The sequence below is a fragment of the Pogona vitticeps genome, chromosome 3 (assembly GCF_051106095.1).
Source record: "Pogona vitticeps strain Pit_001003342236 chromosome 3, PviZW2.1, whole genome shotgun sequence".
Lineage (NCBI taxonomy): Eukaryota > Metazoa > Chordata > Lepidosauria > Squamata > Agamidae > Pogona > Pogona vitticeps.
The window spans coordinates 73,291,348-73,308,800 of NC_135785.1; the positions used below are offsets into that span (position 1 = coordinate 73,291,348).

At 39.4% G+C, this 17,453-nt stretch overlaps 1 protein-coding gene across 1 annotated transcript in view; it reads right to left on the reverse strand.

Moving 5' to 3' along the window:
* Positions 1-17,453, reverse strand: part of ADAM12 (ADAM metallopeptidase domain 12) — a 271,913-nt gene that overhangs the window by 120,474 nt on the left and 133,986 nt on the right. The window contains exon 5 of the mRNA XM_020791531.3: positions 17,024-17,100. Within this exon, the coding sequence (XP_020647190.3) occupies positions 17,024-17,100 (77 nt within the window). The remainder of the gene's footprint in view (positions 1-17,023; positions 17,101-17,453) is intronic.

A 17,453-nucleotide genomic window follows, 5' to 3' on the forward strand; every position in this document is an offset into this window, starting at 1 on the left:
GTACAATGAATTAAAGCATGCCTGCTTGAACTGAAACATAATGCCAACCCCCTACACTGGGAATGTTCAGCTAAGATGCACAAGGTCTCTACCTTGCCTCCGATGAATGCATGCTGGAAACAACGTAAAAACTTTAACATTACAGCACACTACATTAAATGGAAAGAAAATGGCTCTTTAGGCAGGCCTTCCCTCCTGTCTACCTAATTTATTTATTGCCATCTTCAATTGTATTAATATTGTTTTGTTTTATTTTATTGGACTGTTGTTAGCTGCCCAGAGTAGACTTCTGTCTAGATGGGCGGGGTATAAATTAAATAAATAAATAAACAAATGCATTTGCACAGTACTCTTCAGACCCTTATGCTCAACTGGCAGACATCTGACTTCCAAGTACAGGGATATTTGGAGGCAGAACTTACATGACTGCTTACTTCCTCATCATGAAGTTCACCTTTCACACATATGAATTAATGACTGAATTAATCGTCATATTTGGAATTTGGAAGGTTGTGTTTCCGGATTGAAGTGGCTTGTTAACACTTGCGCGCGCGCGCACACACACACACACACACACACACACACACACACACACACAGACACAGAGGGAGAGTGTACATTATCCAAAGTGGCATGTACTCTTTATTTTGTTTTGTATTTTTGACTAATTTGTTCTCTGCACAGTACAACCTGGATTGCACTGTCTAACCCACTGCTGTTTCTGATGCAGGTACAGACATTCTGTTACAGTGAAGCAATTCAACTAGATATCCTCTGCTTCCCTGGATTTCAGTTGTTACGTGATCCAAGCACTCCTAAGATTAATATCACTGTTTTTAGAATGGATGATTGGCTATGGATGACATGTTAATGCGGTAAATCTAAACCTCAGTGTGATTAGAGGACTAGGAATGAATATCGTGTGCCTTCCAGAAAAAAGGAGAGTAGCTCAGAATGTTTTAAATATATTTCCCACTAGGGAAAAAAGTGTGGAAGAGTCTGGGCCAGTATTCAGATTTGTTGGCATTACTGTTCTTTCTACAAAAAAAGGATTCAGTGTTGTAAGTAGTTATATGCTGGATCAGATTAGCAGATGTTTATTTAGGCTCTTTGTGGTTTTCCAGACCTGCACAACTTTCATAAAGTCAGTATCAAGATTCCATTACTACTACTACTACTATGGCCCACTGAGGTACATGACAGGTAAGAATAGTAGTGCTTCCCAACCTGGAGGAATAGGTTTCCATTGAGATACAACAGGCTCCTTCCCTTATTATGTTCTGGAAATTGCTGAAGACAATATTCAAAACTACATTCAACAATGGAGTATCCTGGATGCCGTTAATACCCCCCTTGTTCTCTCTTTTCTTTTGTGTATGATTTTTAAATCACCATACTGTTGTATTTATTGTTGCTTATTAGCATTGTTTAGGCACTGAACTAAACAATTCCAGAAAAATAACAGCACAAAGAAAATGTCATTGTTATTTGGTCAATTAAATACAAATTAATCAAAATATGATGTTACATTGCTCATTTAATATGCAGTAGGACCCCTGTATCTGCTTGACAAGTAGTCACAGTTTCATCCCCCCCCCCGTTTACTTCAATCCTATATACAACACACAAGGGTATCCCCTTGTGGCTTTTGTCCCACCTCCTTATAGGTTTTTTATATATAGGATTCTTATTTCATTGTTTCAGTTATCCATAGTAGATTGTGGAGACAATCCCCATGGATATGGGTGTCCTACTGTATTGTAAGCCATTTTGGGCAGAGGTCTCTGAGAAAACAGCATATTAATCAATGCCAGAAGGTGTGAGAAGGAATAAAGAAAGGGAGAGGGGGAGAGTTGATTGAAAACAATGTGTTTACATCATCTGTCTATAGACAAGTTGAGATGTAGCTACCGGACTTAACATCAGGGAACTGTAGATTTAAACCCCTGCTCAGCATCTATACTGTTTTATCATCTTTCAATACAATCTACTTCTCAAGATTCTTTCAAGTATAAATTGTGTAGTGTCACCACAAGAAAGAAGAATCCACATGACTTGCCAGAGAACAAGTTTACCACCAGTGATGGGGGCAAGGTTGAATAAGCTGCCCAAGGTTTCCAAAGCCCCACCCTGCTAGCAATCAGAAGAGAGGCTTAGCTGAAGCGGCGGGGCCAGGGTTTCTGAAACTGACTTGAAAGACACAGCTTTCTCTCTCTCATGGTCTTCAGGGACATGAGACAAATGCTCCCCTAGAGACTCACAGTCTCAGTCCTCCTTGGAGATCCCTGACCAATCTCCCTGTACTTGTGTGGTTTTGAAAGAGCATCCGCCTTTGAGATAGCAGGAGAGATAGTGGTTGCCTTCTTGCTCTCTTCAATCAGGCTAGTTCCTCTCTTTATTTCTTTTAGACACTGCTTGTGGTGGGATGATTTGGAAAATAGATTTGCATCTGTGATAAAGAAAGCTGGGGCCCTGTGTTCAGCTCTCCTACCTTTTGGGGTCCCTTTAAGACAGATATGAGCAACTTTGGCAGAGTTGGGAACCAATTTTCTGCTCTCCAGAACCCTGGGGAGTGGGCGGGATGGTGTCAATAAACTACTAAAACTGCCAAACCTCACAAAAATGAAATGAGATGCAGCTAGACATCCACTTCCACCCTGTTTCACTGAAAATAAGACTTGAACTGAAAATAAGCCCTAGTATGATTTTTCCAGGATGCTTGTAATATAAGCCCTAGCCCAAAAATAAGCCCTAGTTAAGTGAAACCCCGCCCTCCACCACTGTGCAGCAGCCAGAAGATGACACAACTATATTTAAATAAATGTAGATTGTTGTACATGAAAAAAATAAAACATCCCCTGAAAATAAAACCTAATGCGTTTTTTGGAGCAAAAATTAATATAATATAAGACCCTGTCTTATTTCCGGGAAAACATGGTAATTTTGAAAAAGGGATATTTTGGGTTGTTAACTGCTGCACGGGCGGTCTTCTGCCCCATTTAAATGATGGGATTTCTGAGAATTCTAGGAACTGCAATGGTTCTCATTATTGGTGTTCATGATTGTCTTAAACTGTAATTTCTAGAAACTATCAGAAATGCTATAGCCTCCAGTCAATTCTAACTAAGGTTTTTGGATACTATATTACAAGTGCATTTATAGCAGTGGCATAGGATGGGGGCCCTGGGGGCAGTTGCCCCAGGACATAACCATATTAGGGGTGCAACCACCACCCTTTTGCACCTCCCACACTCTGTCTTGCCACTAGGCTGGCACGGGTGGCTGCATCCATCTGTCCTCTTTCCCTCCCTCCCTCCTGCCACAGCCCCCCTCTGCCTGCGAAGGCTGTGGGCAACCAGGGGATGCCAACCATCCCCGGCCCAGAACAAGCACGGCACCAGGCAATGAAGATTGCTCTGTCGAGGACAGCACATTGGTTGCCTCCATCCAACCAGGGCTGGTGGGTGGGTGTGGCTGCTACTGCTATTGCTGGGCAACCACAGCCATGCAGGCCAGGCTGAGGGCACCGGGGGTCCAGGAGCCCCTGTGCCTCTTCCTAGCCACTGTTGGACTGCTGGTGGCACTGAGGCTGGCCAGCAGCATCATCCTGCTGGGCTGGTGGTGGGAGCAGAGTGTAGCTGTATGGGCGCTACAGGAGGCAGTGGCAGCAGCTTATCAGTGAGAGCTGGAGGTCCAGTGGGACCCCCTCTATGCCCTGGCTAAGCCCAATGTGAGCTAGGCAAGGAACAGCAGAGGGAAGATGGGAGAAGGAGGGATGATGATGGGGGAAGAGGAGAGTGCCTTGGGGGAAGGTTTACAGGTTAGGGTGCACAATACTTGCCCTGGATGCTGGCAAGCCATGCTATGCCACTGACTTACAGGGCTAAATCTGGCTACCTGATACAACTTTACTGGGGGTGAGGAGATACAGGTCCTTTCTTTTTTGAAAATGAGTAACATGTGTCCTCTGGAGAGGGAATGCTTGAAGTAAAACATTTAATGATGGTGATTACTTTATTATTACAGTCAAAGACCAGTAAAAAAAAAAGCTTTTAATGAGCAAAACCTCTCCTAACTTTACTGTCAAGTGTTGTTTTTAGAATGTTAGATAACACTGAATGAAAAAAGTAACAAACATAACATTAAGGCATTAATACCCTATTTAAAGGCTCTGGTATTCTGCTTAGTTTTTTGTATGAAAACTTGAGTATGTGTCTGACTCTACACTTAACTGAGCTAAATACACTGTAAGTCAGACTTGTTGCTCTAATAGATTTATTATTGCACATGATCAGAATACTGGAAGATCTGCATTTCTATTAACACTACCGAAATGTTTATAGTGGAGCACAAATCATTTGTCTGCATCACACCTGCTTCTCCTTCTGCAAGATAGGGACAGCACTTAGCTCTCACAAAGGGGTATTATAAGGCTTAACTGGATCTTCTACTGAAAGCATCTTTAGGAATAAACAGTATTAATTCCTACCAATTTTGTAAAGTGGCTGCATTCCAGCTCATGTAATTACAGTCTTATTATCAAAAGCTTTGAGTTAAGTAAGTCCTTTTTTAATTCCTGTGTTCAAGCAACTATATACTACTGATACTTAATATACAATACTAGTTATTTTTATAGGTACTGTAATTATGACTGTTCCTGAGTATCGGACCCCTCTCCTGCCAGAAAAGAAGAGCACTGTCTTCAACTGGTACGAAGTCTGCCACAGAGGCAAACAGGAATTAAGCTGACCTGGAAGGTTTTATGGATCCACATTATTGTAAACTCCCTGGGATAAGTCAACATTTACTGAAATACAATTGACAATGGCTAACAGCTTTACACAACCTACCCAGCTGCCTATTTCACCAAAATTGCTGTCGACCAGTGCCAGATTTCTCTTTTTTACAGCCCACTTTATACTAGCATTTTTTCATGCAAAAGAAGCCCACATGAAGGAAATGAATGAATGAATGAATGAATGAATGAATGAATGAATGAATGAATGAATGAATGAATGAATGAATGAAACTCTTGTGTTTCCCAGAGGCAACCTTCTGGCTACTGATGGAACCTAATCTTAGTTGGCATAGGATATCCCTATTTAAGAGTGAGTACCTCTCCATACATATACCTTGGAGACAATGGCCACTCTTCATTAACTAAAGAGTACAAAGCACTAACTTGCTTTCAAAACCAAATAAGGTAATAGACTTGAGTGGAGGGATGAAAATGTTACTTGCTGAATTCTTTGTTTTTATTAAATTAGGCTGTCATGACTAGACAAAACATCCTGGTGATGAACTTTTAAGCCCAAGAAGAGTCCTAGTCTCCAAGCAAGAATGACTGGAGTGTGACTTCTCCCTGTCAATGACGTCCATGATGTGCACAAGCTGTCCATGCAAAACATGATCCCTTTCGCTTGGACAAGTGAAGAACACATGTAGCAAGCACTGAACAATGACTGATTGTAAGAGACACCAACTGTCTCTAATAGTTCTAATCCTTAAAAGTCTGTGCAACAAAGCAGCGACTATCATCAATTTGTGCAGGCTGCATTATTTGTGTTAAGACATTATCTGCAATCTTGCTTGATTTGCATGAAAAATATCCTTGTTGCCTTTCTCTTTCCTTGTCCCATTTCTCTTATGTTGTTGAGAGCAACAAAATACTTTGCCCATCAGCAGCGCAAAGAGAATAATTTTTCAGTTCCACATCCTCACCTGTGAGAAGGGAGGCAAGCAGGGATTTGCATCTTTCCTTGAGAGCAGAATATCAAACAGAATGTCATATCAAACAGAATGTTTATGTTAAAAAGCCAAGAGAAGCCAAGATGCCCAATCCCATTTATATATCTACTGTACGTGCCTGCCACCCCCTGAGATCCAGTGGCCTGTTGCTTGCTACAGCCCATCACTCTCATTTTCCCCACAATAGTTGGGTTATTTTTAACTATCTCCACTGCTTTAGATTGTTTTGATGATATTTCACTGATTGTACCCTACAGTCAGATTTGTGGATATTAGAAGGCTAGAAATATTTGACTGAATGAATGATCTGAGAATGATCCCTGCCTAAAAGCCTGGAACAGCTGGTGCTAGTCCAGGACAGGAAACCTGTTCCTTCTAAGTATTTTGGATATCTTCCACAATCCTTAATCATTGTCTGTTGTTTTACAGAAGCTATTGTTCAAAAAATCTGGAGACCACCAAATTGCCAATCTCTGCTGTTCTCAATAATCAAGTAGACAAGCATTCTGACTTTATATACAACAGCTTTCTTGTTTCTATGATCTCTGTGAACACAGTCTTTCAGGACCTCACATTTTCTCTGTCTCAAAGCTGACAGCTTTATGGAAAAACTTAATTGAATAATAATTGTGATGTTGTTTCATGGGAATAATTAATTGTTTGGCTGTGGTGTCTGCTAAGGACTATGGGAAGACAGTTTTTACAGCTTGAGTTTTGACATGGGACTTTTTGTGACATGTTTACAGCATTTATAATCTCTAAACCATTTGCAAATGTGCTGGGGTTTTTTGTCTTAATACGGCTAAAAAGAGAAATAAAGATTGTTTCAATTTAATTTGTCAGATGTCAGAAAGATTCCTTGATATGTCAGATGCTGGCATCTGTTTTATTAGCAATGACACCAAAAGGTTTTTAAAATACACCTGGCATACTTTAAAAACTCTAAGCATCACGATGAAAGCCAATTTAAATATGGTTTTGTGAATATTATATCTTATATATGAATTACTTTTGCATTTACATTGGAAGATTCAGGTGGCACTACTATACACCTATGATTCTTAGCCTTTACCCCTCCAGATGTTTTGCTCTTCAATTTCCAGAAGCTGAAACCAGCATGGCCAGTGATAAGGAATTCTGGGAGCTGAGAACCATTGCTATAATGTTCACCTGAGACTATGTCATGCTAAAATCAATGGGGCTTATTTCTGGAGAGGCCTGAACAATATTGCACCGGGCACCTTAATTCTAATAGTATCAAAATTAATCACAGTCTTCCGTTTATCAATGCCAAAAAGTTCCACTTTTCTATAAAAAGTCCTGAGAGCTTACAATATTCTATAGACTGAGAATAAAGAAAAATAATTGAGGAGGCTGGACACTTTGATGTGATTTTCTGAGCAATAGGTAGCAGAGAAGTCAGAAAAATGCAAACTCACAGTGAGTTTGCATTTTTCTGACTTCTCCCATCAGAGAAAAAGTTCAGAATCTGTCTGCCCAGTTTCAGTGATGGAATGGTGGGACTGCCTTTTCTCCAGTCCTCTGAACAGGAAAATAAAAATAAAAAATAAAACTTCACAAGAATTCCAGCGTCCTTTTCTCATTCACATCTTAGAGAATCAGGCTGGAAAAAATTGTTGAATGGCAATATTCTCACCTCAGAGGAAAGTTACCAAGTAAGGATTGTAAGTAAATTAGGTTACAGTTCTCGACTCACATGTATTAATTTGCTCCTTCGATAAATACTTAAAATAGATATTACTATCCACATCCTGAAAATGAGTAAGGACAGTTCAGAATACTATTTTATATAATAATTAATTATTAATTATCAGGATTAAAGAAGGAAACTAGTTAACATTGTTCATTACTTATATGCTATTTTATACCCACAGAAGAAGGGAATGATAAACCACTTCTGAGCACTTTCTACCAAGAAAACCCTGGAAAGAGTCACCATAAGTCAGAATTAACTTGATGGCATATGATTATTATTATTTTAGGTACTTTCCTTTTTTAAAATTATACTTCAAAATCAAAAAAATGGCCCCAATTCTTCCTAAAGATAGTAAAAGTAAATAAACAAACAAATAAAAATAAAAAGCAATATTTAAGGAGTAACTAGTAGACATTACTCATCATACTAAAAAAGTGACATCATCTGTATTATTTAAAATCATGATGCCACCTCAAAAAGTAACATGTTACCCAAAACACTTGTTACTCATAACACATTATTTCCAGGGTCTGGTCTGTGGCTTGCTTAAAAGTACCACCCAGTGCTCTATTCCCAGTCAAGTTAAAGACAATTGAGGACATTCTTATTCAGCTGGCCTCTGATGATAAGTGATAGGAGAGTCTTTCCATGCTGGGAGGTCTCACTCAGTTTAATGTATTCTCAAAGGCTTTCATGGCTGGGATCTGATGTTTTTTGTAGGTTTTTCAGGCTGTTTGGCCATGTTTTGGAGGCTTTTCTTCCTAACATTTCACCTGTCTCTGTGGCCAGCATCTTCAGAGGACAGGAGTTAGAACTCTGTCTGTGTTCTGGTGTAGCGTGTGGGATAGTTGAGTATTTGTAGCTGTGGGATCAGCTTTTTGTTCTTTTCAGGAGATTGGGTGATTATGGTGATCAGGGTGTTTTTTGTTATGGGTGTATTGTTGTGATAAGGGGGCAAATGATATGTCACTGTGATTGGTGGGTGTCGGTAGCTAGTCTTTTGTGTGCAGTGATCATCGGTCCTTGTGGCTGGGTAGAATTTGTTGACCTTTATTGCAGGCTGTGTTTTTTCAGTGCTGGGAGAGTTTTGGGCTTTCTTTGTTGAGTTTTAGGCTTTCTTCTTTTTTGTCCAAGCTGTGCTTGTGTTTGTAGATTTTAATGACTTCCCTGTACAGTCTAACATAATGATTGCTGGTGTTATCCAGTACTTCTGCTGATTTTTCCAGTTGTTGCAGTTCCCGGAAAAATTGGCAGTAGCTGAACATGCCCTGAAACAAGCTGGTCATGAACTCCTGTTTCAAAACACAGAAGTACAGCACACTACACCAGAACACAGACAGAGTTCTAACTCCTGTCCTCTGAAGATGCCGGTCACAGAGACTGATGATACGTTAGGAAGAAAAACTTCCAGCCAAACAGCCCGAAAAACCTACAACAACAATCTCACCCAGTTCTTTAAGAAAAGTTTTCATTTGCTTGTATTATTTATTCTTTGTTGTTGTTGTTACATGGTATCAAGTCAGAACTGAGTTACAGCAATCCTAAAAGGATTTTCAAGGCAATTGAGACATTTGAGTGGTTTTGCCACTCCCCCAGTGAGTTTCCATGGCTGAGCAAGGATTTGAACCCTGTTCTCCAGAATCCTAGTCCATTATTCTGTCCACTACACCACATTGGGTATTACATTTATTCTTTCAATATTCTAATTCCATCTTTCTGAAACCCTCAGCAAGGTACAGAAAAATTAAAAAATGAACATAAGAATGTAAAATTTATAATAAAACAATAAGAGAAAATTAAAAGCTATAACATCATTGTTGAAACTCTGATTAAAAAGAAGTGTCCTGAGACTCTTCCCAATAGCAGGGAGCATTTAAAGCTCCAGAAAGAGTCTGCTTCAAAGTTTTGGAGCCACATAGGAAAAAGCCCTTTCCCAAGGGCCTGACTGCAGGCATCTTGAAAAGGACATCTCCTTTGATTGTATTAACCAGGTAGAATTAAACTGAGATGGGCAGTCCCTGAGACTGCAGAACTCTAAATAATCTAGAGTTTTAAAGGTTAAAACCAACATGTTGAACGGAGACAGACAGCAACTGACAACCAGTGGAGCTCTTTTAGTAGTAGGATTATGGAACCATGATATTATGAACAGATTACCAGTTTAGCAGCCGCTACATAAAGGCAGCCCTACATAGAAGACACTGCAGTAATCTACATGATACAACCCAGACATGGATATTTGTTGTTAGAATAGACTAATAAAAATGGCTGTGGTTGATCACTAGGTGCAACTGTGCAACCCCACTACCACCTCCTGAAAACCCAGGAACAATACAGTATGAGGAAGTACTTCTAAGGTATAAACATAATTTTTCAGGAATAGTTCAGTTCTTTCCACAACAGGTTAGGCCCCAATGTCTAAGCCAGATTTCTACTGCATAACAACACTTTCAGCTTCTCCATACTGAATCTCAGCTTGTCGGCCTTCATCCAGCCCCTTATAAAAATGAGGCTGTGTTCAAGAGTGTTAACCATATCCTTCATGTCAGGAGAGAAACATCACAATAGCTGGATGTCATCAGTCTATTGGTGGCACAGTAATACAAGGTTCTACATGACCTCTCCCTCAGCAATTCCAAGAAAGAACCCAATCCTACAGTCAGAGCCATGACTAGCATTTTTGGCATCTGGGGTTTCGTGGCACTACTGATTAGGGTTGGATAACGTGAGATTGGCCGACGTGTGCAGAAGGCAGAGGAATAGAAAGAACATCTGGGCCTGAGACCACGAGGGCCACATTCGATCTGTGCTGAGTCCGCCTGGTTTGTGTTTCCTTGGAACAGCTGGAGCTAGTGTATGCACTTAGGCTGAATGGGATCATGACCTCCCACCAGATGGTTTTGTATCCTTGCAGCAACACATATCTGTGCCCTCTGAACTTTGGTGCCCCGGCTTAAGGCCCAGGACACAACCAGACAGGAAGGTCTAGAATGCCAGGGCCCAACCCTATCAGCTGGCCTAAAAGGGATACCATGAGTCCATGGTGGATTGGATGGGATGGAGGAAGTCCTAGAGATTTAATAGTGCCACTTTTCTTCCCACCAAAGTCCCAGCATAGATCATCCACCATAGTGTGTCCATAACCTGCCCAGAAGTCTAAATGAAATGTGTCTATATAATCACAACCATCTAACTAGTTTTAAAGTTGTGATCTGTATAAAGAGCTTATGTTTTAAAACTCCTCATATCTTCATTGTATTGTATTACTACATATTTGAGCTCCTAGATTTGGTCCAGATTATCTTTAATGCCGTTGTTTCCCAGCTTTGTGCCTTCTGTCTGCTTCACACATTTGTTTGTTTTTGTTTCTTAGGCTTGCAATGGAAAAGAATATTCAAGGCAACACCTAATAACTAATTTGTCTGGCAAATAACATTACTGTCCCCTTCTCATCTGAAATGCACCTTCTGTTAAAAGGAATCTATTTTTTCCTTAGTGAATAAAAAGCAGAAACACCACTGGCAGGGCTAAAAGGTCTGTTCCAGGACAGAGAAAGTATATATCATCCACATCCAAAGCACCAGGTTAATCCTTTCACATTACATCCACTGGGTATCCTCCATCCAGAAGCTAAGGCTAGGGTTACAATGTGAATGATAATACTAATACGATTATATGTCCTGCACTCGGCAGTCAAGGTGCCGTAATTGTGGTATCAGTAAAGGCTTTATGTACAGCTTTTTCCTATACAGATGATAAAAAGGAGAAGAAAAAAGAGCCGAGAGAAGGGCTTAGCAACAATCAAAAGTGGATTTTTCTAATATGCAGAGAAACTGCCTGCTTCAAAGTCCTCACATCCCTTCAAACGTAGCCTGATACAGTATTTAATTCTGTGTACCATTCCATATTTGTGTAAAAGTACACTATTTTGAGATCCTAATAAATGTCTTGGTAAACTCTTGCTTGGCTAGAATGATCTGAAGGGTTGAATGGTTGCAGGGAGGGGAGATTTCGGTATTAAAGGTTGGGATGAAAGCTGCATTTGGTGCATTTGCTTTTTACGGGAAGTGTGCTTTTGACATTGCATTAAGTCTAAGGTGTTTAAGATTATAGAAAGCACTATTAACAACTTAATCACTTAAGACCAAGATTCTCAGAGACTGCATCATCCATTGTGTTCTTCTCTGATATCTTAAATACTTAGGACAGGTGTTGCTGGTGGAGCCATATGGTGTTTTGATCAATTCGGTGGCCACTCAGTGAAGAGATTTAATGGGGAGTAGCAAAACTTCTCTGTGGATTAATGCAGCTGATAATCTCCGTGACTTTGAACAACATTTTTCTCCAAGACAACAAAACATCATATTTCTTGTACGCCTTCTCAGTACACCAAACATAACTTATTTGGCTTCCTGGTTTGCAATTACAGGCACATCAGAAGGAATATCTAGCCAATAACCTGACTTTGATATTGGTGTTAGAAACTCTTATGTCATCATAGTTAGAATTGCAAAACAGGCTGCCACCACCTTCTTTTCCCAGGTTTGCTCCTTTGTCTTTAGCATACACCTACTACATTAAAATGTTCTCCATGACATGGAAAATTTCACCTTGATGTTTCTCCCAGCTGAGCAACCCAGGATTTCCAGTACAGGGCAGTTCCACCTCCTAACTCCAGTGATACCCTTCACATTATGACAATGATACCCTCACAATCAGCAGTATTTCCTTGTCCCTCACAACAGGCGGGGAGCTGTACTGGCCATGAAAAAAGCCAGCAGATTTAGTAAACTATATAGCACCTAAGGAGAAGAGAGGAGGAGGAAGAAACAATGTTGTTAGTGGTGCCACCATTAGAAAAACAAATTGTCTCAGGCTGGACTGAGCTAAACAGGGCCACTCTGAGGTACGCTATGTCATTTGGCGCAATCCCTGTATCCACAGGAAAGATCAGGTGGTTTGGGGGCAGAAAACTACATTGCACCGCAAGTGACCCTATTTAGCCTGTTCCTCCCTTTAAATGGAATTAAACAAAGAAAAATAACAAAAAAGCTCCATGGGGGAGCTAGAGAAAACTGCAATTAAATATATATATATATTTAAATGGCACAGCAGTGAATCATCTTGCTGTTCAACCAATTCAGTGCTGGATTACAAGAGATTTTAAAAATTAAGCCTCACATTCTCTTCAGTCTCTTCCTCCATGGGAGACGGGGAGGAAGCTTTACATTTCTTAATAACTGATCAGAGCTCAGTGGCTTAAAGAAGTGTGAGCAAAGCCATCCACTTTGGTTTAATCTTGGAGATTATATATGGTAGAACCAAACCAAATCAATAAAGTGACTGACACTTTAAAAAGTAGCTCCTGCCAGGGACAAGGTGGATAAACATCAATGACTTTTTTTAAAAAATTAAATTGATTTAAATCACAATATAACTTTCAATTTAAAAAATGATTTAAAAAATTTAAATCGTGAAAAAAAATCATTTTTCAAATTTAAACTGTGATTTAAATCAATTTGATTTGAATCAAATCAACCCTGAACAGAGACCCTAAAAATGCAGGCTGGCATGGATAAGGGACAGATTGGTTTGTGACTGCCCATACATCATGTGGTTGCCAGAAAAAGGAGTAAACCATCCCCTCCCCAAAGTGGACCAAACTGAAATACAAAACACTGTCTGATAAAGACAGAAGAAGAAGAAAAGAATAGAAAATTAGCGATAACTATTTGTTAAAAATAAGGAAGCTTAAGGCTTCTGCCACCCAATACTGTGCCAGTAAAAGCTCTGAGAGTCTGCTCAACATTGCTAGCTATAACTGAAAACCTCCATCTTTTATCTTAGACTCTTTGTCTTAGATCTTTCAATTTTAACTAGAGAAAAAGCTGTATTGCAAAAATGAAATATTTTAGCAATATTGTTTTGTTAGGGATAGAGAAATGCAGATAGTTTTTATCTTTTTATAATACCATATATATGGAAATGAACACTTCATAAGATATTAGAACTTTTTATTTTATTCCTTAATGGGGGAAAGGCTATGAGATGCATATCATCAGTTTTTCAGTAGGAGGATGTCTAATGACATGGTTCTAATTCAGGATATATCATCTGTGAGTTATCAGTACGTGTTGCTACTAAGCTGTACATTAAATGTAGAGGACTAAAAGAAAGGTAATTCCATGAAAAAGCTTCCATTATGTATAGACACCCATTGAGGCAATTTATTAAAGCCAAGGCATGGATTTTACCCATACAAAGCACAAAATGCTGCTAATTTAGGTTCAAAAGCCTGACAGGAAAAAGTAGAAAAGCTCATGCTATCTACTTTAGAATATGCTGTAAAGGCTGGGGTCAGAAATCTCAACTCATTATCATACCTCCTGAGAACATCACAATGATGCAAGTGTTCAACCAGAAACAGCTGCAAAACATCAACATTTAATTCAAAATTTACTCTTCTGAAAAATAGCCTCCACTGCCCAGCTATAGAAAATGATAGGAAAATAATTTGGAATGCCATTTGAAGTATGGTGCCCATGGATGTCTAGCATATAAGGCAGTCAATTCCTGAACTGTACAGTATCTGTAATGCAAGAAACACTGTATTCTACATGTGCCTTTGACTAAAGAAATAAACCTATTTAATTTAGGTTCTTGATTAGGCACATTTTCTTTTGTTAACAAACCATTCAGATACTAATGTGAACTACCATCTCTTTCACCAGAGTGAATGGAGATTCTGACTAAACATCAGAAAAACCACCTGAGAAAAATGTTTGACAGCAGAATGGACTACATCAGAATATAGTGGACTGACTTTTACTAGAGGTTTATAAACAGAGGTTGGGTAGCCATTATCAGGGATGCTTCAGCTGTGGCTTTGCTGCAACCAGCAGAAGGTTAGAATCAATGACTCTTGGGAGTTTTTTCCCCCTCCGTTGTCTGTAGTTCCATGGTTCTATGACCATAGTGCACTAATGCAAGAACTGCCGTTTACTGCCACAGTGGTTAGATCCTTCCTTTGTTTCAATCTCAGTATTGGTTTTGAAAATGTCATACTCTATCAGCAAATTAGATTTTGCCAAGGAGTTCACAGCTGGACTAGAACAGAGGTTGTATCCCCAGACACAATTGCTAGATTGGGCAGCCAACCTATATAAGAAGAACTGGGGAACAGGAGGGGCCTTTTCAGACACCCACCCCAAAAGTAGGACATGAATAGCTACAGAACATTAGTTTCTCAACCATACCTATGATTTCACACAGAGTTTTTTTTTTCCAAAAATACAAAAAAGAGAGACCACTTAAAATACACCCTTCATTCCTAAAAATGTAAACAAGTCTTGGCCTCTGTCTTGGGATAAATGCCAAAATAAAAACATAACAACATTATTTTTATACAGCACAGGTGTGTTTGTATCCACAATGTCCTGAACATTTGGTAAACAGAGATAAATCTTCCTGGATCAGGAAGATACTATTATTACCTCATGGATCTCTGATAAAACAGCTGGGAAGACAGATGCAGACATAGTAGCAGGAATCCCTAAAGTGGACTATAAAAGTTTACTATTAATTGTGAGTTTTGTGGCCACTTATATAAAGACCTTGGCCCCAGAGGTCTACAAATGTAGGTGGTAGCCAAAACAAGGAAGACTGTTAGAATAAGGAAACAAAATTAACAAAAGTGATTTGGGAACAAGACTAAAGAAGGCATGTCGATCCTCTGAGCTTAGGAAAGTTAGCCATGCTGGCTGGGGGATTCTGAGAGCTGTAGTGCAGAGAACTAATTTTCCTGAATGATGGAGAAGCTTAAGCAAAAGGGCAGGTCTAAAAAAGCCTTTAGGAATAATAACTAATCTAAGTGCTTGATGTCATAATGTGAGGTGTGTGCATGTTTGGCCTGGATCAGGTGAAGAACCAGAGAGAGAGAGTTAGTACACAAAGATGGAGACAAACAGAACCAGAGGAAAAACAGGACTTTGTGTTTCTAGCTAGAAGTCCTGATTATGAGAGATTAATCTTTTGAACTGTGAATGTTTTGAACTAAATTGACAAAAAACATCTGCTGCTGGGAGTAGAGTAAAGGGGATTAAGAAGACCCTGTTATGAAGATCCTCCTGAGCAAAGCAGATTCCACACCTGTCTACTAAGTGATGGAAGACACATTAAACATTCCATACTTCATAATAAGTGATAAGGACCATATATCTAGGGGGAAACCAGGAAATATCTACCACACATGCCCAGCTACAACCTGAGACAAAGAAACATCTACTACGCATGCCCACCCAAAAACTTGCCTAAATAGAATATAAAAAGAGGGGTCTGGGCGACCATAATTTGTCTGCTGAGACCAAAAGGCTTTTGGAACTTCTTTGGAACTTGGACAATGCAGATAAAGAATTCTTCTCTCTTTGGTGAGTATGTATATGGTGTGAATGTGCTGAATGCATGAAACCCCTTTATTTAGAATTATAATTGATAGGTAATAAAATATATTCATTTTTTGCATTTATTAATGCGTCTTGTGAGGTTCTTTGCTGTTTAATATTGTTCCTCTTGGGATATAAAAGATCCAGTAGTCACCCTTTTGTGACCATAATTGCATACTCAAGACAGCTAAGGAAGCAAGAGCTTCATAACCAGCATGCTAAATGTAAAGGCTAGAATTGTATTTTATTTAATTATTCTTTTATTTCAGATATTTGTATCCTGCCTTTCAGCCTTTATTTTTATCATACATGCAGTGCTCTATTGTCCTTTCCTGGAGTTTGCCCAAGTGGAGTATTCACCACCTTCTTGCACAGATGGAAACCTATTGTTTTCTATGAAGCCATCTCCGGCTTATGCAACGGCATGCTGGATTTTATGTTGAGACTACAACCTCTGTGGTGTTACCACATTTTTTCTTAACAGAATACTGGCCAAAGGATCCAGACTAACAGTAAAATCCTATAACCAAAATCTTATTGTGTAAGTTACATTTGCCAAAGGGTGATGATGTTAACCAGGAGAAAATAGCAGTCTTTGTTCTTTTCTGCAGCTTGTTCTACTTGCTAATAATCTGTGCAGAAGCCATGAGATGGAAGGAGAACAATTTTAATTACGGAAAATCTCTCCCTGTCAGTATTGTCACCTTCCCTCCATCTTGCATCTCCAGTGGTTTCCATGCAATGAAATGGATTCTCAGGCAAGCTATGAGAATGAGGGAAGAGGTCTTTAGCGACCGAAAATGTCACCACTCTTGTGACTGCGATGGAAGGATTAGTTAGTTAGTTAGTTAGTTAGTTAGTTAGTTAGTTAGTTAGTTAGTTAGTTAGTTAGTTAGTTAGTTAGTTAGTTAGTTAGTTAGTTAGTTAGAGGTGAGAAGGAGAAATGATAGGAAAATATGCAGAGGTTACAAATGGAAAATACTGTGAACTGGATCCTAGCAAATTCAGTAAAGAAAGCAGGGCAATTGCATCAGAAAAGCAGCCTCGTGACTTGGACCTTAATTAATAGAGTCTGTATTGTCAACTGCTATCATGATTCCAGCTTGTCCCCACTTACCTGAGTCCAGAACAAGTACTCAGACTTACTGCAGACCCAGCATAACCTTGCACATGGCCATGGTAGAAGCATTGACCCTAATTAAATAGAAAATAGAGAAAAATTAGTCTCCAGATTCAATGTATAGCAGGAGTGGGCAATCTCCAGAGGTCCAGAAGCTACATATGCCTAGTCCTGCCTTTGGACAATTTCCAAAATATTTTCTTTTGTGTTGCAGCTGAAAAAGATGCTTTGTGCCCTTTAGTGGTCCTCTAGTTCTAAAATTAAATTATTATTTGAAGGGATGGGGCCCCCCAGTGTTACTGGGAGTCCTTCAGACATGTCAAAGATGTCAGTCCTTTCCTTTAGAGATCATAAGGGGTTGTTTTCAAAAGAATTTCATTAAAATAATTACATTTTTTTAAAAAAAATCTTCTGGAATGTGGAATGC